The 24024-nt window shown below is 44.9% G+C and overlaps 1 protein-coding gene across 2 annotated transcripts in view; it reads right to left on the bottom strand.

Annotated features, from left to right (window-relative positions):
- Nucleotides 1–24024, bottom strand: part of spata17 (spermatogenesis associated 17) — a 381466-nt gene that overhangs the window by 165761 nt on the left and 191681 nt on the right. The window contains exon 9 of one of the 2 annotated variants that reach the window (XM_068045057.1): nt 2676–2808. In XM_068045057.1, the coding sequence (XP_067901158.1) occupies nt 2676–2808 (133 nt within the window). Of the gene's footprint in view, nt 1–2675; nt 2809–24024 lie in introns of those variants that run through there. The other variant, XM_068045058.1, reaches the window with a different exon arrangement.

Here is a 24024-nt window from a genome sequence, read left to right as displayed (position 1 = left end):
ACCGGGCCTTGAAGAATAATGCAAAGTTGTCTGTTGAAAGCATATTTCATCCCAATCAACATGTAAAAGTACAATTATCCATAACCAAAGCTTGCTTCACAGCTGTAAAGTTCAGCTGTAATGATCCCTGCACATTGCACTTGCACATCAATTATGATAATCATAATCACGGTCGTTAAGCCGAATGTTCATTACTGTCAGGATGCCACTGACAGCAGTTTCAATCATCAGCTGCAATGGGTAAGCAGTCACAGTGGCACCCATATTTCTGCACCCAGTGTTTTGCAACATTAAATCCATGATCTGTTCTACTTCCCACTCTATTTTATAACTATTGAGGAAGAAAAGTTGACTTTATGTTCTACATAATGTACTAAGATAGTTTCCTACTGATTTGTTTTTATGCTTTTTCCTCAGTGAGTGATTAACTGAGATCTTTAAACCTGCATTGCCCCACTATTACCTTCCAACATATTTTTAGTGTTTAATATGAAAATGTGCTAGCAATGTAATATTGCCTTTGAAACATAACCCTGTTCAGATCTTTGCATTTTTGGTGAGGCAACCGCACTCTACGACTGCACATTTTATTTATTAATGTCACTGTCCTCTGCTCTTTAATTCCAGTTCTAGATATTCAGAGCCAAGCAAAAATGTGATGTTAGCAGCTGCAATAAATAAAATGCACAGAAATACAGTTTGATTTAACTATTCTAAAAAGAATCATGTTGGAAACAGGAAAATAATATGTAGCTTGGGGCACTGCAAATTGAATTGGTTACTTGTCATATTAAGGATTTAAGTACAACCAATTCAATTGTTTGTGGTGCACAAGTTTCCAACTCGTAACATTCTTATTTTACCTCATTCATTTGTTCTCAACAATTTTTTTTATTTCAATAGTAGGACATGGGATAATGTTAACGAACGGACTGTCTTATGAGGAAAGATTGGACAGGCTAGGCTTCTATTCGCTGGAATTTAGAAGAGTAAGAAAAGACTTAATTGAAACATATAAGATCCTGAGGGGTCTTGACAGGGTAGATGTGGAAAGGATGTTTCCCCTTGTGTGTGAATCTACAACTAGGGGTCACTGTTTAAAACTAAGGGTCGCCCATTTAAGACAGAGATGAGGAGAAATTTTTTCGCTCAGAGGGTTGTGAATCTTTGGAATTCTCTTCCTCAAAAGACGGCAGAAGCAGAGCCTTTGAATATTTTTAAGGCAGAGGTAGATAGATTCTTGATAAGCAAGGGGGTGAAAGGTTATCGGGGGTAGGTGGAAATGTGGAGTAATCAGTTCAGCTATGAATTTATTGAATGGAGGAGCAGGCTCAAGGGGCCGAGTGGCCTACTCCTGCTCCTAATTCGTATGTTCGTATGTAACAAGATAAACTTGCAGTTCAGTTTCTAAACCATGATCACCACAAATTAGTTTGAATTTCTAAATTAATAAATGGAATGCCACCACAATGTTCAATATTGTTATAATTCTTTTTGATTCATAAATCCCCCCTCCACTTTTATAAGTAAATCATTCAATCTTAAGGTTATGATGTTTGCTTAATGTAACCACTGGAATAAATTTTACAGATGCAATGTAAGATTGCAGCTCATCCATTGTTTTAATCTCTAAAGATTCTAAGCAGCTGCTTATTTGTACAAACATTGTGGACCACAGGTGTGATAGGTCCTGGAATCCATTATAGTTTTCTCAACTTACACTGGGTCAGATAAGGTGAAATGCTGAGCAGCTTAACAACAATGTGCTTTAATGGTCAAAGTTTTGCCCAAGTATGCACTTTCATTTGTATTTTCTTCTGTGTGTATGTTTTTAACAAGAAAAGCAGATGCAAATAAATAGGTCAGCAAGGTTGTTAAAAAAAAAAACTCAAAAGGCATCCAGAGCATTTTTGGCAGACATAGGAAATGCAAAATGAAATCTGGTGCCCATTTTTCCAGCACAAAAGTTGAATATCACCCTCATCGTGTTTTCCTGAAAATTGTCTATCAGGAACTTAAGGCCCTGGGCAATGAAAAGGGCATTCCTCATCTCTTTGCGCCATTCTCCAAAAGTTTTGTGGACTCTTTAGTTAGATGAATCAAATATATGTCATAAATGTCAGTTAAGGATCAATTTAACTGCTTCAGAAATCTCATTCACGCTACTAAATAATGTAGATGCAGTGACTAAAAGGAATACACGTGCATTGTAATCGGCTGGTATTTTTCAATATATCTATAATGGGTCCTAAATAAAACTGAGCTGCCAAATTGCACACACACATTTTATTTTCTTTCCCAAAGAAGACATTTTGTTCAAATGTTGCAGTCAGGTTACAAATTGATAAATATCAGTATTGCTTTTGCTAACAATGGAGATATTCAGATGAAATAGATAAACTTACCTTCTGGACATCAGTATTTTTCTTATCTCATGGTTTCAAAGCAATGGATATTTCAAATAAGTAACAATTCTTAATTAACACCCTGAATAGTTGCAATAGCAATACAAAAAATCAGCTACAGGTTTTGAAATGTTACATCTCTATTGCATACAAAATCTATCAATTTACACTTTCATTGATGATTATAGATGGTGAGAAACTAATAGGCAATTACTGTTAGATTGTTGAGATACATGAAAAGTCAACTGTGCTGCTTTGTTGCTTGCCTACCTTATTGTTGTTTGGCATGTCTTCAGTCACTCTAAAGTGCTTAGTTCCATAAGCAATAGGTCCATATTTGGTGCCAGTATTAAGGAGTGGCTCATAGGTTCTGTATTTATTTATTTTGCTGAATGGCTGGAATCTATAAACAGGATTTGTGAAAAAAATATTGAAAGTATGTAAACCATTCAGAGTTGAAATCACTCATAGCATTTTCATTAGTAGATTATAAGAGATGTTAATTCCTGACGATGGCAAACTGACACAAGATGTTGGACCACCAATGCACTGCACCAAAGAATAGTGGCTTGTGGGTTTGACTACCATTTCAGGTGTGCCCACACAAGGAAAGGAAAGACATCTTGTGCTCCTCTTGTTTGCCTATCAGTTATTTCCTCAGACTGGGACCGATGAAAGCCTGGAAGCCCATTCTGTCAGCTTTAGTTGATATGTTCCCCAGAGAAGCCAACAACAGAGACAAAAACAACTAGGGAAAAACAGGGAATTAGACTCCTAATTACTTCCTAACATCATTTTTTTAATACTTTAATTTCCAAATGGATGATCCCAACTCCACAGACAGGAAAGTGGAGTTGAGGCCACAATCAGATTAGCCATGATCTTATCAAATGGCAGAGCAGGCTCGAGTTGCTGAATGGTCTATTCCTGCTCCTAATTCTTGTGTTCTTGTATTTTTGTAGACTTTATTCATGGACTACAAACAATATCTACCCAGAAAAAAAAAATCATTATTTTATGTACGGTCTTGACAATTGAGGAATAAGTTCAATCTAGGAAATAGTTTTTAAAGTGATGCAATCTCTTCTCAACACAAGTGGTATGTTATATAAGATTACAATGGTAATTCTTTTGCCACAGCTTGAGATGAAACAAAAACTTGCACTGAGCCAGACTTCAGACTATAGAACTGATTAAACTATTACTGATTAAGTAAGGAGAAAAGATGGGACTTGGAAACAAGGTTTCTATATATATAATTAGATATTGGTAGATATTTTCTTATGTATGTGAGAAATATTCACTGATTTCTAAAGATGGTCTCTATTTCAACCTTTTACTTAAAGCAGACGAAATTAGATGCATGTGTGCACATACAGAAAACCTTTCCAATGCAAATAAAATTACTTATTTCAGTTAAAAACAAATAATATTTATACCATACACTACAATAGGGGTTCTCCCCTCGGGGTATGTGAGAAGGCTTTAAGGGGTCCACCAAAAACAAGCACTGAGCAATACTTTCTCCTGTGGAGTTGAATCTAGCAATTTATAAATAGTAACACAAACAAATGAAAACTGAAGAAATGGCTTTGGAAGAGGGAAAACAAACAAAAAAGTTCTTGTGATTTCACAAAACTTTGAAAAAGGTGAGTGCAGTCAGAAATGGGAATGATTCACACGAGTAAAGTTTGAATTGAACTTTGAAAGGATAGGATCAGCAACAATTTTGGGACACAATGGTTCTTTTGGGTAGTTGAGACTGCTGGCTTTTTCTGGCTGGAATTGCAGTGCATCGAATCCATAATTCATCCAGGCTCCTAGCAACAGAACAGAGGGAAGAGATGAAGAAATGGTTGAGAGCAAGGTACGGACGAAGCACTGACACCCAGTCACGCTTATCCATTTAAAGCTCCATTAAAACCTTTTCTCAAATAGGATTTCTCATCAGTTTCATAGACAGGTGTTTTTTGGGTGGGGTGGGGGGCAGTGATGGCTTATTTGCAGATATGTTCCAAATTCAGTAAGATCTCTGCTTGGTTGAGTTTGCATGAAATTAATGGAATGTTAACTGGAATGTCACACCTGTTGGCAGTTCATTTATTTTGCTGTTATGGGTCTAGATGGGTGACAAAAGATCCTGATTTGTCATTTGCCCCTCTCGTGCAGCCGAGGTCCTGGAGGTTGATATATTGATTCTTCATATTAATCTTGTCCAGACTTGATGGTGTGAACACAAATTAAAGTAGCTAGCCTTGTCTGCTAATTCATACCCATAGAGTAACTTTGCATTTTTTCTATCTTTTACCTTAAATATAAAAATACAAAAACATTTGATGAATTTTTATTGTGTTAAGGAGAGGGATATTAGGATTGAGGAAATCAACTATTGGACATTCCCTAGTCAGATATGGTATGCCAAAAGCACATTTGTCATCCCCAACCTCAGGTGAAAAACCCCTACCAAATAATACTTATTTTCCAGAACTCATGGTGGAACCATCTTCAGGCTACAAACCCTTTTCGTGAGAACATTGAAGGTAAAACTGACACCTTCTGTCCCATTAAAGCTTTGAGAAGAACTCACTGACATTTCATCAGACAGCTCCCTCAGAACCAAGTTCAGTGAAATGCTGCTGGAGATGGATCAGTTAAATACAGCACTGTTTCTTCTGCAGCACTGAAAGTGTTGGTTCCATTTAGTACAAACTACTTATGCGAATCTATTTTTTTGCGATGACATTAATCAAAACAAAATACTGAGCCAGGGTGAACACTGACCATGACATGTGCATGTGTTTGTCAGATACTTCCATGTTTTGACAGAATTGTTGCTGAGCACCAGCAACACGTTTTGCATTAAGTAAAACAAAAAAAAATAAATAAATATATATGTTTAATTGTTTAACCAATTTTTATACAGAAAAATTACTTTTGTTACAGGGGTCTGCGGAAGGGGGGTTCTTAGAAGCAAAAAGATTGAGAACCCTTGATCTACAACATAGCATTCTCCTGAGTGCTTGAATACCCCCATCGTTGCATTTCTGTATACCACAGTACACGCTGCACTTATTTCTAACTTTCTCAAGAAATCTGATATTTTCTGAGAGTTAATCATAATTCTAGCTCCTGCTCAGGGATAGGAGCTAACAACCCCACTGCCTTGTGGGCGTCTCGGGAGAGACCAAGGCTAAGGGAGTAAACCCTAACAGAAAATCCAGAGCGGAACCCCTAAGGCGGTCATGTGTCACCTTTGGCATGTTTCCGGCAGTTCCTGCAGCCATACCTGTGCCAAAAGTCATGCTCTGCACTCCTTTGGACCCCACTAGGAAGGCCGAGAGGGGGTTTTGACGCTTTGGCAACTCACAACCTCCATACATTCTGCCCAGGCATGCGCCATGGAGAGGTCACTCCATAGTCGCCTCACAGCAACCAAAACAACACAAAAGGCAGCAGTTACCGGTTATAAGTCCAGCTCAATTGGCGTAGAGATTGGGCGCCACAGGTTGCCTTTGTCGGTGAGAGAATTCATTGCATCTCACTGGACAGCTACCGCCTGCCTCAAACTGGGCAGCCCCCTATCAGAAAGGTTCTGTTCCGTCACAGTCCACCTGTTTCAATGGGTACTTGGAGCTCAGAGTCATTGCCCGACAAGTGGACTGTAACACCACATCAAACAGCACGACAAAAAAAGGAAAGATACAAGCCCTTCACTTTGCAAGCTGGAACATCAGAACTATGAGTCCTGGCTCTCGGAAGACTGCCATCATTAACAACGAGCTCAGTAGACTCAATGTGGACATTGCAGCACTTTAGGAGACACGCCTCCCTGCGAGCGGATCTCTAAGAGAGCAAGACTATACCTTCTACTGGCAGGGTAGGGATCCTGAAGAACTAAGACAGCATGGAGTGGGTTTCGCCATCAGAAACTCCTTGCTCAGCATGATAGAGCCTCCCTCAAATGGCTCGGAACGCATACTGTCCATCCGACTGCTCACCACCTCTGGCCCAGTACACCTACTCAGCATCTATGCTCCAACACTCTGCTCCCCACCTGAAGTTAAAGACCAGTTCTATGAGGAACTCCATATATCATTAGTAGCATTCCTAATACTGAACTTTTGCTCCTGCTGGAGGACTTTAACGCCAGGGTTGGGGCCGACCATGACTCATGGCCCTCCTGCCTTGGGCGCTATGGCATTGGAAGGATGAATGAGAATGGACAGAGACTGCTGGAGTTGTGTACCTATCACAACCTCTGCATCACCAATTCATTCTTTCATATTAAAACCTGTCATTTGGGAGACACCCAAGATCATGTCATTGGCACCTGCTGGACCCCATCGTCACAAGGCGAGCCTTTATAAACAGTGTCCAAATCACACGCAGCTTCCACAGTGTGGACTGCGACACTGACCACTCCCAGGTGTGCAGCAAAGTTAGACTCAAACCAAAGAAGCTGCATCACTCCAAGCAGAAGGGCTGCCTGCGCATCAACACTAACAACATTTCTTATCCACAGCTGTTACATAAGTTTCTAAATTCACTTGAAAAAGCCCTTCAAAACACGCCTGCAGGGGATGCAGAGACCAAGTGGGCCCATATCAGAGACGCCATCTATGACTCAGCAATGACCACCTTTGGCAAACGTGAGAAGCAGAATGCAGACTGGTTTCAATCTCATTTTGAAGAGCTGGAACCTGTCATAGCTACTAAGCGCACTGCACTGTTGAACTACAAGAAAGCCCCCAGCGAGTTAACATCCGTAGCACTTAAAGTAGCCCGAAGCGCTGCACAAAGAACAGCCAGGCACTGTGCAAATGACTACTGGCAACACCTATGCAGTCATATTCAGCTGGCCTCTGACACCGGAAACATCACAGGAATGTATAATGGCATTAAGAAAGCTTTTGGGCCAACCATCAAAAAGATCGCCCCCCTCAGGTCTAAATCAGGGGAAATGATCACTGACCACTGGGTGGACCACCTAGAACTGTACTCCAGGGAAAATGTTGTCACGGATACCACCCTCAATGCAGCCCAGTCTCTGCCAGTCATGGATGAGCTGGACGAACAGCAAACAAAATCGGAGCTCAGTGATGCCATTGATTCTCTAGCCAGTGGAAAAGCCACTGGAAAGGACAGCATTACCCCTGAAATAATCAAGAGTGCAAAGCCTGCTATACTCTCAGCACTCCATGAACTGCTCTGCCTGTGCTGGGATGAGGGAGCAGTACCACAAGACATGCGTGATGCCAATATCAATAAGAACAAGGGTGACTGCAGTGACTGCAACAACTACTGTGGAATCTCCCTGCTCAGCATAGTGGGGAAAGTCTTCGCTTGAGTCGTTTTAAACAGACTCCAGAAGCTGGCTGAGCGTGTCTACCCTGAGGCACAGTGAGGCTTTTGAGCAGAGAGATCCACTACTGACATGCTGTTCTCCCTTTGCCAGCTACAGGAGAAATGCCGCGAACAACAGATGCCCCTCTACGTTGCTTTCCTAGATCTCACCAAAGCCTTTGACCTCGTCAGCAGACGTGGTCTCTTCAGATTACTAGCAAAGACTGGATGTCCACCAAAGCTACTAAGTATCATCACCTCATTCCATGACAATATGAAAGGCACAATTCAGCATAGCAGTGGCTCATCAGATGCCTTTCCTATCCTGAGTGGTATGAAACAGGGCTCTGTTCTCGCACCTACACTGTTTGGAACCTTCTTACTGCTGCTCTCACATGAGTTCAAGTCTTCAGAAGAAGGAACTTTCCTCCACACAAGATCAGATGGCAGGTTGTTCAACCTTGCCCATCTTAGAGCGAAGACCAAAGTACGGAAAGTCCTCATCAGGGAACTCCTCTTTGCTGACGATGCTGCATTAACATCCCACACATAAGAGTGTCTGCAGAGTCTCATCGACAGGATTGCGGCTGCATACAACGAATTTGGCCTAACCATCAGCCTCAAGAAAACGAACATCATGGGACAGGACGTCAGAAATGTTCCATCCATCAATATCGGCAACCACGCTCTGGAAGTGGTTCAAGAGTTCACCTACCTAGGCTCAATTATCACCAGTAACCTGTCTCTCAAAGCAGAAATCAACAAGCACATGGGAAAGGCGTCCACTGCTATGTCCAGACTGGCCAAGAGGGTGTGGGAAAATGGCGCACTGTCACGGAACACAAAAGTCTGAGTGTTTCAAGCCTGTGTCCTCAGTACCTTGCTCTACGGCAGCGAGGCCTGTCAATGCCAAACCAATGTCAGCCAAGAGCAACATCTCAATTCATTCCACCTTCGCTGCCTCCGGAGAATCCTTGGCATCAGGTGGCAGGACTGAATCTCCAACGCAGAAGTCCTCGAGGCAGCCAACATCCCCAGCATATACACCCTACTGAGCCAGCGGCGCTTGAGATGGCTTGGCCATGTGAGCCACATGGAAGATGGTAGGATCCCCAAGGATGCATTGTACAGCTAGCTCGTCGCTGGTATCAGACCCACCGGCCGTCCATGTCTCCGATTTAAAGCCACCTGCAAATGCGACATGAAGTCCTGTGACATTGACCACAAGTAGTGGGAGTCAGTTGCCAGTGATCGCCAGAGCTGCAGACAGCCATAAAGGCAGAGCTAAAGAGTGGCGAGTCGAAGAGACTTAGCAGTTGGCAGGAAAAAAGACAAAAGTGCAAGGAGAGAGCCAACTATGTAACAGCCCTGACAACTAATTTTATCTGCAGCGCCTGTAGAAGAGTCTGTCACTCTAGAATTGGCCTTTATAGCCACTCCAGGGGCTGCTCCACAAACCACTGACCCATTGTCTCTCGAGACAAGCAGGCCAAAGAAAAAGAATCATAATTCTTTCGAAATGGGTTTATACTCCATGGGCACCCATTAAACTGTTCATGCACCATCAATATTTCCAACCATGTCAACATTGACTGGCATTTACTGGTGTCAGCTTCTGTTCTGTTGACAGGTACAAAACTGTAAGTTGTGCAGAAGATTCCACCACAATTTGTGAAAGTTTGTGCTGAAAAGTGTGGTAACAGATGAGTAGTCATTAAACATACTGTCTGAGAAATCAATGCATTTAGACTGAAATTCCTGGGTGCCTGTTCTCCTGCTAGAAATGCAGGATTCTGGGCAGGATTTCTGACCACCTGTCTGCCACAGCTTTGAGCCTGTCCCAAATCCTGGGCACTGTGTCATTTACATAAAGGGAGAGTGAACCCAGGCTATTTATGATGTTCCCTGCGGGGAGTCTGTTCTGGCCAAAGATGATTGTTTAAAAAAAACTATCACATTTTCATTGTTACAACTTTCATTATGGCAACTATCATTGTGCATGAACATCCACCTGGCCATTGCAAATATGCCTGCATGAGCGATATGTAGGGTGGAATCATAGCACTACAGTTCTTGTCACAATGGTGGGACAATTTTCGGGTTTGAAACCTGATTCTCTGCACAGTGCACCCGACTGTTGCTCTTTATCAGAGTAAACCAATTAGAGCAAGCTAATTGGCATCCTGCCTCTGGGCTCCTGAACCAGTTAGGGAAGGAAGGCGTGATAATACGTCCATTCTGTCAAAGGAAGGATTTATAACTAAAGGGACCACAGCAAGAGTTACAAGGGCTCACCAGCACTTGGATCTTTCAGCCTGCAGCAGCCACAGGAGTGGAGAGGAGACCTGGGAAGGCTACACACCTACCTGCACACTCCCCATCCCCTCTGGGTGTCTCACTCTTACCTAGAGGTCCTGATGAAGGATCTGAGGGGCAGCAGTGAGGTGGGCTTTACTGAGGACAGGAGGAGAGGACAACCTTTCAAACCAAGCAGGTGTGGATAGTAGTGGCTGAGGAAGTCAGCAGCTGGAGTGTGCTTGCTCCGACCTGAGACAGTGCACTCAGGATCCAGGACCTCAGGAAGGCATGACAAGTCAGTGGAATAACACTTCCAGGTGCCAAGCTCCACACTATGATTTGCCCAGCATTCTCCGACACAGCACTCCTCAGAACAACCTACCTTGCAGCTCCACTCATTCCTCTCTCTGCAAGCACCTCACATCTCCATCTGAGCAGGCAGCACTCATGCTCACTCTCAGCCTATTGCCCTCTTGCATCCAAACCTCACAGTCACCCTAAACAAATAGTGTCCTTCCCTCTGCTCCACACAAACATTACGAGCACACACACCTCTCTGTTCTCTCTCCTTGCAAAAAAGAGTACACAACTTGGCAAGAGGCAGAGACCAGAGTGGGGGGGGGGGGGGGGGTTACCCTCAGGTGACCCTCAGGTGACAGGCACCTTGTTGGCCCTCGGCAATGCATGCCCACCTGCTCCACTGGGAAGGAGGTCTTGTTTCAGGAGGCTGCAAATATCAGCAGGAACCTGCCATGAGAGCCTCAGCCTCCTGAGACACTGGAGCTGAAACATATTGAAAGAGCTGATCCTGTGCCCTTAGATCCTTTGTTGAGTATTTCACCTCCTTGTAGCTGGATCTCTGTGTCCATCCCTTCTGCCCCGTGGAGGGGCATGCGGCTGAGGAGAAGGCAGCTGGTGCTGCTGCTCGTGTTGCTTCTGCTGCTGCTGGAGCTGTTGGTGGTGGTGGTGTGGCCTCCTTGAGCCTCAGCAGAGGTGGAAGTTGGGTCTGATAAGTTACATAAGCTGTGTTGAAGACTGGCAGCAGAGAAGTGCAGCTGAAGGTGAGTGAAGTGCTAGATAGATGAAGTGCCTTCCAAGACGTTGTCAATCACCTGTCAAGAATGATAGCACTCTCTGAGGAAAGAAGTGCTTTGAATAGCATCCTCTCAATAGCCATGGATGGAGCTCTTCAATGAAACTGACAAGCCGGGAAAGCTTTGAAGAAGCTCTTCCCATTGTGCACTCATCTTGGTGACCCTGGCAAGTTGCTGACAGGTCAGCAAACATGTTCCATGTCTGGGAAATGCAGGATTCGTGGCTAAAGGACCTTATAATTGGCTCCTTAACAACCTCAACAAGCTCTTAATTACTTACTCAAAAGATCCAAGGGGGTTCCCTGCTTGCCTTCAATGCCACTCCTGGGAAAGCTGGAAGGGGGAAACCCCATTGGGATCTCGACCCAATGTCACTCTCTGGCACTTTCCCACCCAACTTGCCCTCAAGCTAGCTTCCAATGGCCTGGAAAAATTCTGCTTGTAATTTCTGTGTGGTGAGATGGTGAGGCAGAACTTGATTTCTGGCAACTGATTTCATCCAGCTCAGATTTGCTTTCTCTTCTGACATCAGGGCATAAGGGAGGGGTGGGAGAAGGGCGGCGATCGCAAGAAATGGCTGCCTCCCTTCTCCTCAGAATATTTTACGGTTGGCCAAAAGGGGCAGCTACTGGTGGGACAGGGTCTCAGCACAAATCCTTGCGCCTTTGCCTATCATATGCTCTGATAGAACTCTCCCAGGCCCAGAGAGCAAATACAAGAAGTTTGGAAGTGACAAATTGAGCGTGTGTGAGAGAGATAAAGAAAGAGTCGTTAATAGTTTTTAATAAAAATGAAAAATAGGACCTCATATCAGATGGCAAGCTTTATCCTGATCTCCTCTGTGTTCTTTGTTAGGGCTCTGAAAATCTTTATTCTTTCAATCCTTCAAAGACATAAATATCGTTCAATTTCAGTCTTCTAGTGAGAAGACAGTAGGAGGTGAGCCAGTGAAGAGCAAGGGCCATCTGGAGGAACCTACAGGGGTCAGACTCCCAGTTTCAAGTCGTCTCAAATTTGCATGAGTGAATGCCAGCACAAATTGTGCTCCCCACAGGCAGCTCGTCGATTAGGAGGCAGGAAGTCAGGCGCTGCTGCAGGTTTTTTAGGGATGGGCATTTTTTTGCGGAGCTGCCAGATGTCAGGAGCAAGAAAGGTCACAGCAGGAGCCCAAGCTTTTTGAGACTGGTGGCATAGGAAAAGAAAGTTCAAGATAGAAAGTAGGTCCCTTTCTCATTGGATAGTCAGCAGCTACCAAGGAAAATTGGTGAATATGCATGGGAAAAGGCTGCACAAAAAAAGAATGTGCTCAGTATTATCTCCTGCACTTGGCTGTAGTGCAGAATGAAATGTAATTATTTCATCGAGAGTCAAAGGTAAGACTCCATTTTGCATCTCATACTTCCTGCACAGCCTTGCAGGAATCAATCATTTCCACAGCACAATCAATCCCTTCCTTTCCACTTGCCATGGCAGTTCATGGATCAGCAGGGAAAATGTCACTGTATTTTCTTTCTGTTTACATTTACATCCTGATCTCACAACCACTTCACAAGCACTTGCTGCAATGGTTAAGTGTCCATATATGGCAAAAGTTGAAAGTCCTCTCAAAGGGCATTCTTTAACTCACTTCCACTTCTTTTGCAGGAGAATCTGGTCCACAACAGGAAGGAGACAACCAGCAGAAGAGAAGGTCCCTCCACATTGCAAACACATCCCTATGGAAGGGGCTGCTGTTGACAACAAAGGAAGAGGAACAATGGTCAGTATTGGAGATGGTGAGGCTGAAGGCCTATCACAGAAGTGTTTGTTGGGATCTTCCCTTCTTCTTCTTTTCCTACTTAACTTACAGTTTCACTAACCTCTTGAATGTGACAATTTGCTATTGCAGCGCATGCCCTTACTGTGCTAGTGCTTGCACACGTAACTACATTCTTACCCTTATGCCTCCCTCCCTTTTCTAAGACAATTAGAAGACCCAGACACAAGTGGCAGATAAACAAACAATGAAAACCTTGATTGTAATGCAGATAAATTGACTTCGCATGTGACCTAGGTGGTGATCTTGAGGATAGTGCACTAAAGGCTTCACCTCTGGAGTTCAACTATTTTGTCCATGTTTGGACCAAGGCTGTAATGAGGTCAGGAGCAGGGTGGCCCTGGCGGAACCCAAACCGAGGGTCAGTGAGCAGGTTATTGCTGAGCAAGTGCCGCTTGATAGTACTGTCGATGACCCCTTCCATCACTTTGCTGATGATTGGGAATAGACTGATAGGGTGGTAATTGGCCAGGTCGGATTTGTCCTGCTTTTTGTGCACAGGACATACCTGGGCCATTTTTCACATTGCTGGGTAGATGCCAGTGTTGTAGCTGTATGGGAACAGCCTGGCAAGGGGCACGGCTAGTTCTGGAGCACAAGTCTTCAGTACTCCAGAATGGCGCAGTGGTTAGCACTGCAGCCTCACAGCTCCAGCGACCCGGGTTCGGTTCTGGGTACTGCCTGTGCGGAGTTTGCAAGTTCTCCCTGTGACTGTGTGGGTTTCCACCGGATGCTCTGGTTTCCTCCCACAGCCAAAGAATCACAGAATAATATAGTGCAGAAAAGACCCTTCAGCCCATCGAGTCTGCACCGATGCATTAAAACACCTGATCTGTCTACCTAATCCCATTTGCCCGCACTTGGCCCATAGCCTTGAATGTTATGACGTGCCAAATGCCCCCTGAAATGACATAGCAAGCCACTCCGTTGTATCAAACTGCTGCAGAAAAATCAAATAAGAGTAAAATCGGACAGACCACCCAGCATCAACCTAGACATTGGATAAGACAAAGACACATCTAGCCTAGTCGACCCTGCTAAGTCCTCCTCACTAACATCTGAGGACTTGTGCTGAAATTGGGAAAGCTGTCCCACAGGCTAGTCAAGCAACAGCCTGACAGTCATAATCACAGAATCATACCTTACGGCCAATGTCCCAGACTCCTCCATCAACATCCTTGCGCATGTCCTCTCCCACCGACAGGACAGACCAATAAGGGGTGGCCACACAATGGTATACAGTCATGAAGTAGTGGTCCTGGGTGTCCTCAACATTGACTCTGAACATCACAAAATCTCATGGCATCAGATTAAACAAGGGCTGGTCACCACTGCCCTCCCTCAACTGATGAATCAGTGCTCTTCCACATTGAACACCTCTTGGAAGAGGCACTGAGAGTACCAAGGCACAGAATGTACTGTGGGTAGGGGGCTTCAATGTCCTGAAGGACATGACTGCCAGACTGGGCCTGTGGCGGATGCTGAGAGAACTAACATGAGGGAAAAACCTACTTGACCTTGTCCTCACCAATCTACCTGTCGCAGATGCATTTGTCCAAGGCTTTATTGGTAGTTGACCACCGCACAGTCCTTGTGGAGATGAAGTCCCATCTTCACACTGAGGATACCCTCTATTGTGTTGTGTGGCATTACCACCATGCTAAATGGGATAAATTCAGATAGATCTAGCAGCTCAAAACTGGGCATCCACAAGGCACTGTGGGCCATCAGCAGCAGCAGAATTCTATTCCACCACCATCTGGCCCGGCCATATCCCTCACTTTTCAATTGCCATCAAACCAAGGGACCAACCCTGGTTCAATGAGGAGTGTAGGAGAGCATTCATGGTAACATTCAGTCTTGGGCTTTTAAGTGGCATGTAACATTTGCACCACACAAGTGCCAGGCAATGACCATCCCCAACAAGAGAGAATCTAACCATCTCCCCTTGACATCGCTGAATCCCCCAACATCAACATCCACTGACCAGAAACATAACTGGACCAGCTATATAAATACTCTGGCCATAAGAGCAGGTCAGAGATTGAGAATTCTGCAGTGAGTAACTCACTTCCTGGCTCCCCAAAGCCAGTCCACCATCTACAAGGCACAAGTCAGGAATATGATGGAATACTCCCCTCTTGCCTGGATGAATGCAGGTTCAACAACAGTCAAGAAGCTCAATACTATGCAGGACATATCAACACGCTTGATTGGCACCCCATCCACCACTTTGAACATTCACTCTCTCCACCAATGGCACACGGTGGCAGCAGTATGTACCATCTACAAAATGCACTGCAGCAACTTGCCTAGGCTTCTGCAACAGCACCTTCCAAACCCCTGACCTCTACCACCTAGAAGAATGAGGGCAGTAGGCCTATGGAAACACACAAGTGCTAAGTCACACAACATCCTGACCTGAGATTATATTGCTGTTCCTGTCACTGGGTTAAAATCCTGGAATTCCCTCCCCAACAGCACTGTGGGTGTACCTACACCACACAGACTGCAGCGGTTCAAGAAGGCATCTCACTACTACCTGCTCCAAGGCAATTAGCGATGCGAAATAAATCCTGGCCTTGTCAGCGATGTCCACATCCTGTGAACAAATTTTTTAAAAACCCTGCCTTGCTGACAATGCACCTCAATTCTGCAGAAGCAGGAAAATGAGGTTGTTGGGTTCAATTTTGCTTCAGAAATTGAGCACATAATCTAGGCTGGCACTATAGTGTAGTGCTGAGCAACTGCTGCATTTCCAAATATGCTGGGGCTAAATCCGATGGTCTCCGAAAACAGGCACAGGGATCTCAATGCGCAATTAACCTGTGCCCGTGGTTTGTAATGCAGGCAGCATACCAACTTCATGCTGCCTGCTCATTTCAATGATTTCTGCATCCAGCCAGTGCCAACTATGCTGTTGATTGACTGAACACATCAACAGGGGACCAATATCATGAGTGGCTAGCACCAGTTAAGGTTAGAATGTACTGCTTAAAGCTAGACTACATCTCTTAAAGGCCAAGTATTGTGGTTGGCTCCGGTGCCAGCAATCATTCAGGAAATATTGAAAGATAGCAGAACCCAGGAGGGAGGAGGCGCCAAGGTTTTCAGCTGCTGTACTGAAGGTCTTTGTGGAGGGGTTGGAAAGGAGGAGAGATGTCCTGTACCTGCAGCGGACCAGGAGGCCCTCCAGACACATGTTAAGAAGGCAGGGTGAATAGATAGCTGTGGAGGTCAATGGCAGGAGGCCAGCCCCAAGGACCTGATGCAGTGCTGTAAGAAGTTCAATGACCTCATACAAGTGGTCAAGGTCAAACTTTGTTATTAATGCTGGGATATTTTGTTACATTAAAGGTGCTGTATAAAGACAAGTTGTTGTTGTCAGTGAATACATCTTTAAATGCCATAACCTACCAACTGCACCACTAGCCTCATCCACCATTCAATTTATCACACCCCATCACTCACCTACCAATAATCTCTAGAAATCAGGACTCCTACCTCACATTATAGGCTTCACTGCACACTCACACACTTAGCACTTCTGCAAGCCTCACACCCATCTGTCACAAGTTGCACACATTGCCAGCTATTCAACCATCGTAGCCAGATCACACAGATTGCACAACACCCACTGACACACTTCTCACTCTCTTGTAAGACAAGGTGGCACACAACCGGAGGCAGGAGGAGACAACCGGAGGGGGACAGATATGCCTGCATGTCCTAACCATCATGGAGGAGATAGTGCTGGTTATTATTGGGATGGCTATGCTGGGACCATGGCCGGCAGTGGGGCTGAAACCATCGAAAATGACGGCATCGTCATACCTAATCATCCTTCTCGCATCCCACCTCCCCCTCATCCCACACTCTCTTCTGACTTACCAGTTGTAGATGATGTAAGCATGCACCTCTTCCTTTGCCCTCAGTCCCTGCATCACAAACTTACCATTGCGCTTTACTCCATTCAGATACCCAAGGAGTGCAACCTGGCAAGGCAGTTGAGAAACAGCAAGAAAACAATGGTGACAAAGATGCATTGTTTCTCGATTTCACAGTCACAGCCACCAGTTCAGATACTGATACCTCCTGTAATTTAGTGGACAGCATAGAGGCGGGATCTGCATGTGATGAGATACTGGGCATAAGTGGCCTGCAGACAGGGTAGGCGGCAAGGATAGTGCAGGTGCCAGCATGGTAAAAAGCAAGATTGTACACAAGCTCTGCTGCAGAGGACTCAGGAAAGAACTTTGAAGGGAGAGCCTACAGAAGGAAGCTGATGGGTATGCATACTAAAATGCTTGGTCCATTGGGAAACCTGCCAGAAAGCCTGCCGTCAATGTCAAGAAGCTTGGAAGAGTCCGGCACCAACTCGGCACAGGGCTTTGCGCAAAACTTGCAGCCCATCCTTTCCAGCATGGAAGTAGTGGTCAACTCCATTGACGTACTTGTAGAAACAACCATGATGCAGCATCTGATTGTCAATGTTGCAGTTTCCATTGCAGCACAAGCAGCAGCCACCCATCATCTGAGTGTTGCAATGGAAGCTCTGACTGCTGTCTTGCAAGGTCAACTTACGGACTGCGGCCATCATGGCTGTGGATTACAGGGCTGAATTTAGTCCAGCTAGCGGGAGTTCCGGTACTGGGCCGAAAAGGTGAGGGGAACCCCACCTCGGCCCTTTGGAACATCTCTGGCGCAATTCAACTTCACTCGGGCAATTAACTGCCCAGCACCGGGTTCCCCATCCCTTTAAGGACTGGCATCCTGCCTCCAACAGAGGGACGGCAACTCAGTAGTATTGGCAGTGCCACTGGGAGCAGTGGCCACTGCCGATACTACACTAGGCCTGGGACCAGTCCCAGCGCTGGAGCCCCGGAACCAAGGTAAGTGAGGCAGGGTTGACAGGGACTGTCCGACAGGCCCCAGCAAGGGGGTGGGGGAGGAGGTTGAGCACTGAGAGAAGGGGGGCAGTGTTAATGGAGGGATGGCCTTTGCTGCTTGGGACCCTCCTTAGGCCACAGATTCCCCATGAAGGAAACCCCCAGCAGCCTGAGGGGAGGCCACCTTGTTTCACTGGGCGACCTCCCAGCATGGCGGAGACCACCCCCCACCCCCCCCCCCCACCCCCGTTGATTTAGTTCCAGTGGCAGAGTGAAGAGGCCCTTAGGTGGTTACTGATTGGCCTCTGGGTGGGAAGAACATCTTCGGCCTATCCCGCCCCCGAATTTATTGTGGTGTGACAGGCCCTCAGTCACAATTCTGTGGGCACTCCCTCCTCCTAGCCCTTCTGCCGCCCACAGTGTTCTGAGGAGTTTGTAGGCTGTCACAGCAATCCAGCAATTTGTCCTTCAACAGATTACGACGATTGTTGAGGTATTGCATTTAGAGAGTGGCAGTAGCTCCATGTAGCACAAATCTGCTGTCCTCTCTCAGGAAGATAGCATTCGTCCTCCCGCCCCTGCCACTCCATTCTTCTTGTTGGCTGTCAGGCAGCCAGCCCAGATTCCCACCACCATTGTCGATATGGTGCAGTCTGCAGCCAGATCTTCTAGACCTACCAAAACTCGTTTACTATTTCCCTTCTAGACCTAGAGCTGTCCGATGTCGCCCTCCATGGCCATCTGCAGTCTCCTCCACTGAAAATCAGCAGCCTTTCACCAGACATGCTGCAGTCACAGGGGCGGCACTGTATAGGAGCACAAGGATAGGCAAAGGCAAATGGAAGACAGGTACTGAAGGAATGCACAAGTGTGATTAGATGACTTTTATATGCAGTATGGCATGATTTCATAAAAAATTTGGTTGGAATGTTTGTTTTGTGGTGGTCTTTATTTTGCAATGTGCCATATGGACACTGTGATGATCACAGAGAGAGGAGGTAAGGTGCGGAACTGTTGGTGAATGGGGCATTGGGGTTGTGGTTTCTAGTATTGCATTCAAATGAGTTCTTCGTGGACAGCCTGGTCAGAAATACATCATCTCTTCCTTTTCCTCCTACTCAAGCTTCTGAGCTGCTTGCCATATAGCTGTTAGCAAGGGCAGTTTCCTCATGATGGTGAGGTTGTGCAGCATGCAGCAGACCAACAGAAATCCTGACATTCAGTCTGCTGAGCTCCGCCAAAGTGGTTCCGGTAGCAGGAGCGGTGCCAGTGGTCTGCTCTATCACATATCGTGGGGCAACATGCCTTTCATTGTATGCATGCTGCGCATGTGTACGTGGGTTACGTACCAGAGTCTTTAGCCATGTGATCAGCAGATAGCCCTCATCACCAAGTATTCACCCTTTGGTTTGCCTTGGTGGCTCAAATGCAGCTGACACAGTGGACTGCCACAGAATGGATGACTGCTGCCAGGATACCGGGCATTGACCTGCATGAATAGCTGCTTAAGATCATGCACCGGCTGGACGTTGAGAGAGCAGAATCCCTTTTGGTTCATGTATAGTGCAGAGTTGACATGCGGTACCTGCAAAGCAATGTGTTTTCAGTCTATGGTGCCCTGCACCATGGGGATTCCTGCAACCCTAATAAAGTCACGTGCTCACTCTGCTTGCAACATGAGAATGCAATGTCATTAGCTCTCTTTGAACAGAGAGCTTCAGTGACCTCCCTTAAGCAACAACGGATGGCAAACTGTGAGACGTTGCAAATATCTCCACCTTCAGCCTGGAAGGAGTCGGATGCATAAAAGTCCATTGACATTTTCTGTTGTGATATTGCTTTAAAGGAATATGTAAATATGAGTGTGCATCATCACTGCAGGAAGTGATGGCATATAGCATGTGACACAGTGGTAGGAGTTGTGTTGATCCCGAGCATGTAGAGCTCTCCTGTAACTTGTATACAATATTGTGAGTATTCAATTAGAAAAAAAACAAAGTATTTGTTGCCATTCATCCATGTGTGATTGGTAAGTTTGTGTAAACAACCCAGTAACACAACACAGCCACTGGCAATGCAATTCTTGCCCTACTCTAAGGTTGCAGTTGTGGCTGTAGCATGTGATAGATTTCAGTGAGGACTTCCTTACCGAAGCATAGATGTCTCACACATTCTTCTTCACTGAGGTTCAGGTAGGAGAATTGTACCCTGAACATCCTGGACATGATATAACTTCTTGCTGAGAGCCCTTCTTCCCTTTCCTTCTTCTCCTTCTTCTAGCAGCTTGACCTGCTTTGTGTCCTCTTTATTCATTCTCCAAGTCATGCTGTTTTCCAACGGAATGCCTACTAGTGCACCAATGTCTGGGAGCAAGTGCCTTGTGCAGAAGTTTTGAAGTCAACAAAACGTCCTTCAGCACCTGCCATAACAATCCCTGTAGACTTTTACAACTATAAAAAGCACAAAACAGTTGTGGAATCGATGCAACAGCCAGAAGAAATCAACCAGCAAATAACCTGTGAGTAGTTGATAATCCCTTTAAATAGCACTGGTGTGGGTTCCTTCATGTTGCTGAACACATATTCAGCTGTTCAAGGTTAAGCGAGGGGCATCAGCTGGAGTGTTAAGCTCCAAAATGGCACCACTGGCATCAAATCAGTGTTGCATGTTGATTGATGTCACAATCTGCCTGCTCTGCATATTTCTGGTGGCTGTTCACTGCACGCACACTAATGCTCTCGCTAATATGGCATGAGGCAAGATTCGCGGCAAAAGTGTGCTTGCGCATTGCATATGCCATTGGGAGCTCTAAGGGCACTCATAGCACCCAAAAAACAGGTGCAAATAATTCAAATTTCTCACCGGATATTTTTCAGATGAGGTGTTAAACTGAGATCACCTCTTTATTATTAGGTTTGTGTAAATTATTCCAAGACCCTATTTGAAAAAGAACAGGGAATTTTCTAGCCAACATTCTTCCCATAAAATAAATTAACCGGTCATTCTTTTCATTCACTGTTTGTGGGACCTTGGGCTGAATTTTATTCATGGCGGGCAAAAATAAATGATGGCCTGTATGCACGGGCCGCACGCTTCCGCTGTCTAGCACGTGGCGGTTCATTTAAATGCGCAGAATGGTCCGTGCTCCCCCCCCCCGCATCACGTAGTGGGGGCGGGCTCTGTGACGCCGTGAACGGTGTCAGCTGCCTCTGTGCAGGTGCTGGTGCTATTTTTAAAGGGCTGCCAGAACTGCACAGTTGAACCCCATACTCTCCCCCCACCCCCCCACTATACTGTAAATAAATTTCTGATCCATACCTCCCCCCTGCCACCAATACAATGAAATCAATGGCTGGCCTATTCCCCGTGCCCCCAAAATACTTACAATGAAGATTTGACCTCTCCCCACCCGCCCCCACAACTGCACGAAGTGCACAGGTCACCCCTTTCCCCCCACCATGCTAGAAATGCAGAGGAAAAGTGTGAAGTGATTCATTTTGGAAGGTCGAATTTGAATGCAGAATACAGGCTTAAAGACAGGATTCTTGGTAGTGTGGAGGAACAGAGGGATCTTGGGGTCCATGTCCATAGATCGCTCAAAGTTGCCACCCAAGTTGATAGGGTTGTTAAGAAAGTGTATGATGTGTTGGCTTTCATTAACAGGGGGATTGAGTTTAAGAGCCGTGAGGTTATGCTGCAGCTCTATAAGGCCCTGGTTAGACCACACTTGGAATATTGTGTTCAGTTCTGGTCGCCTCATTATAGGAAGGATGTGGAAGCTTTAGAGAGGGTGCAGAGGAGATTTACCAGGATGCTGCCTGGACTGGAGGGCATGTCTTACAAAGAAAGGTTGAGGGAGCTAGGGCTTTTCTCATTGGAGCGAAGAAGGATGAGAGGTGACTTGATAGAGGGGTACAAGATGATGAGAGGCATAGATAGAGTGGATAGCCAGAGACTTTTTCCCAGGGCGGAAAGGGCTATCACCAGGGGGCATAATTTTAAGGTGATTGGAGGAAGGTTTCGGGGAGATGTCAGAGGTAGGTTCTTTACACAGAGAGTGGTGGGTGCGTGGAATGCACTGCCAGCGGTGGTAGTAGAAGCAGATACATTAGGGACATTTAAACGACTCTTGGATAGGTACATGGATGATAGTAGAATGAAGGGTATGTAGGTAGTTTGATCTTAGAGTAGGTTAAAGGTTCGGCACAACATCGTGGGCCGAAGGGCCTGTACTGTGCTGTACTGTTCTATGTTCTATGTTCTAAGTTGTCCCTGTTTCCCCACCCCCCCACAACTTCACTAAAAATCCTAAGTTCCCCCTTTCCCTACTTCAGTGGTGCCAGCTTTCCCTGGACAGGAAAGTGAAAGCGTAAACATGAATGCATGGAAGATCCTGGACAGCCAGGAAGATCGCCGTGTATGGTATTTCAATTTATTTATTTATTTTATTTAAATATTTAAAGTTGGGTCCCGTCGCTGAGCGGCGGGGGGTGGGAGGGGGGAGCGCCACGGAGCCGCACCGCTGTCAGAATGGTCAGGCTCGGCAATCCCAGCGTCGGGCTCTGTGGCAGGCCACTGCGATTTTCCAGCACCCCCCCAACCCCTGCCACAGAGCCCAAAATCGGGAGCTCAACAAAATCCCAGCCCTTGTGTGTCAATCTGCTGCCATGTTTACCTACATAACAACATCAAAAGTTTCAAAAGTATTTAAATTGGTTGTATAGCTCTTTGGAACATTCTGAAGTTGTAATAAAGTGCTTTATAAACACAAGTTCTTTCTTTCAATATGAATATTAAGATGTGTTACAGCTGTGTCAGTTTATAAAATATTTATCAGTACAGTTGAGGGCCGGTGATTTTATTTTGCTTTTTTTTGCTGGCAATGGATGGTCCTTTGAACAGCAACAAATGATAGGCTCCACAGCTGAGTTACGAGATTTAAAGTGAAGTTTGATTGTACTATTTGATTTGAATTGCTGCATTCTCCAGGTACTGCATGATACTGTACTAGTACCAATGCAACCTTCAATTGCTATATATAAACACTACTGGGACCACAAAATCCAGCTCATTATCATTATTTTCTGGTTTTACTACTAAGAAAGGAAAACAACTTGGAGATGAATTATTTAAATTTTTTTTATCTTATATGGTTTAAAGGAAACTTCCTCTATTAGTGCCAGCATAATTATTAATATTACAATTTTGTTAATTTGCCAATATAAACATAATTTACAAAATATATATTTAAAATGAATTAAAAGCACTGTGGGACATTTTATTACATTAAAGGTGGTATATAAATGCAAGTTGTTGTTGTCAGCAGAATGCCAGAGCTGCCAATTTCAATGTGGGTGGGATGAGTGAGTGCAGTTGCACTTTCACACCCACCAACAGCCTGACCCCATTTCACAGGCTGCCCATGCGACAGTGACGGATGCAATGGGCCCATGAGAAGACCTTTAATAACTCACTGGTGACTTTGTCATTCATGAGTTATTAGGTCTTTCTCACTCGTGGAATAAACTGGCTATTTCATTGTCCCTCTTGTGTATTCCCTATTTATTAGGACTGCTGAAAGAGTTGTAAGAATTGTAGTTTGCCAAAACAATGAACAGAAAGTAGGAAAATTATTTCAATAATAAAGGAGCATTGAGATTAATGATTATTGGGCAATCAATATGTAATCACAAAGAGATAATTTTCCAAAGATAGATCTTGAGTACTTGACTTTACTATTACAATTGCAGGTTACAAGTAGCTTTTTTGAAACAAATACTAATTTCAAACCTGTAAAGCTTAGTAAAACAGACATTAATAGGAAAGCAAACAGAAGAATCAATGCCTTAATTATGGCAATATTATAAAGAACAAGCAGTGTAGCAAATGTCCAACAGCCCCAAACAGATATCAATTATTTAATAAAGAATTCTAAATTAAGTGAAGAATTTAACAGAAGGGTTATGACATAAAGGTGTGGTATTGTGTAAACAATAGAGTTCTAGGAAAGCTGCCAAATGTTAATTAAAGTGTATGTTGATTTTGCAAATTACACCCTAGACACTTAGCTGGGGGTATTCTATAAACAGATTTAACCAACATGAAAAGGTGGAGTATCAGAGGAGTTCTAAATACCATTGGGCTTCCTGATGCTGATGTTGATGCTGAAAAAAAGATAT

The sequence above is a fragment of the Heterodontus francisci genome, chromosome 13 (genome assembly GCF_036365525.1).
Source record: "Heterodontus francisci isolate sHetFra1 chromosome 13, sHetFra1.hap1, whole genome shotgun sequence".
In the NCBI taxonomy this organism is placed as follows: Eukaryota; Metazoa; Chordata; class Chondrichthyes; order Heterodontiformes; family Heterodontidae; genus Heterodontus; species Heterodontus francisci.
This window is presented reverse-complemented; position numbering and strand designations above follow the sequence as displayed.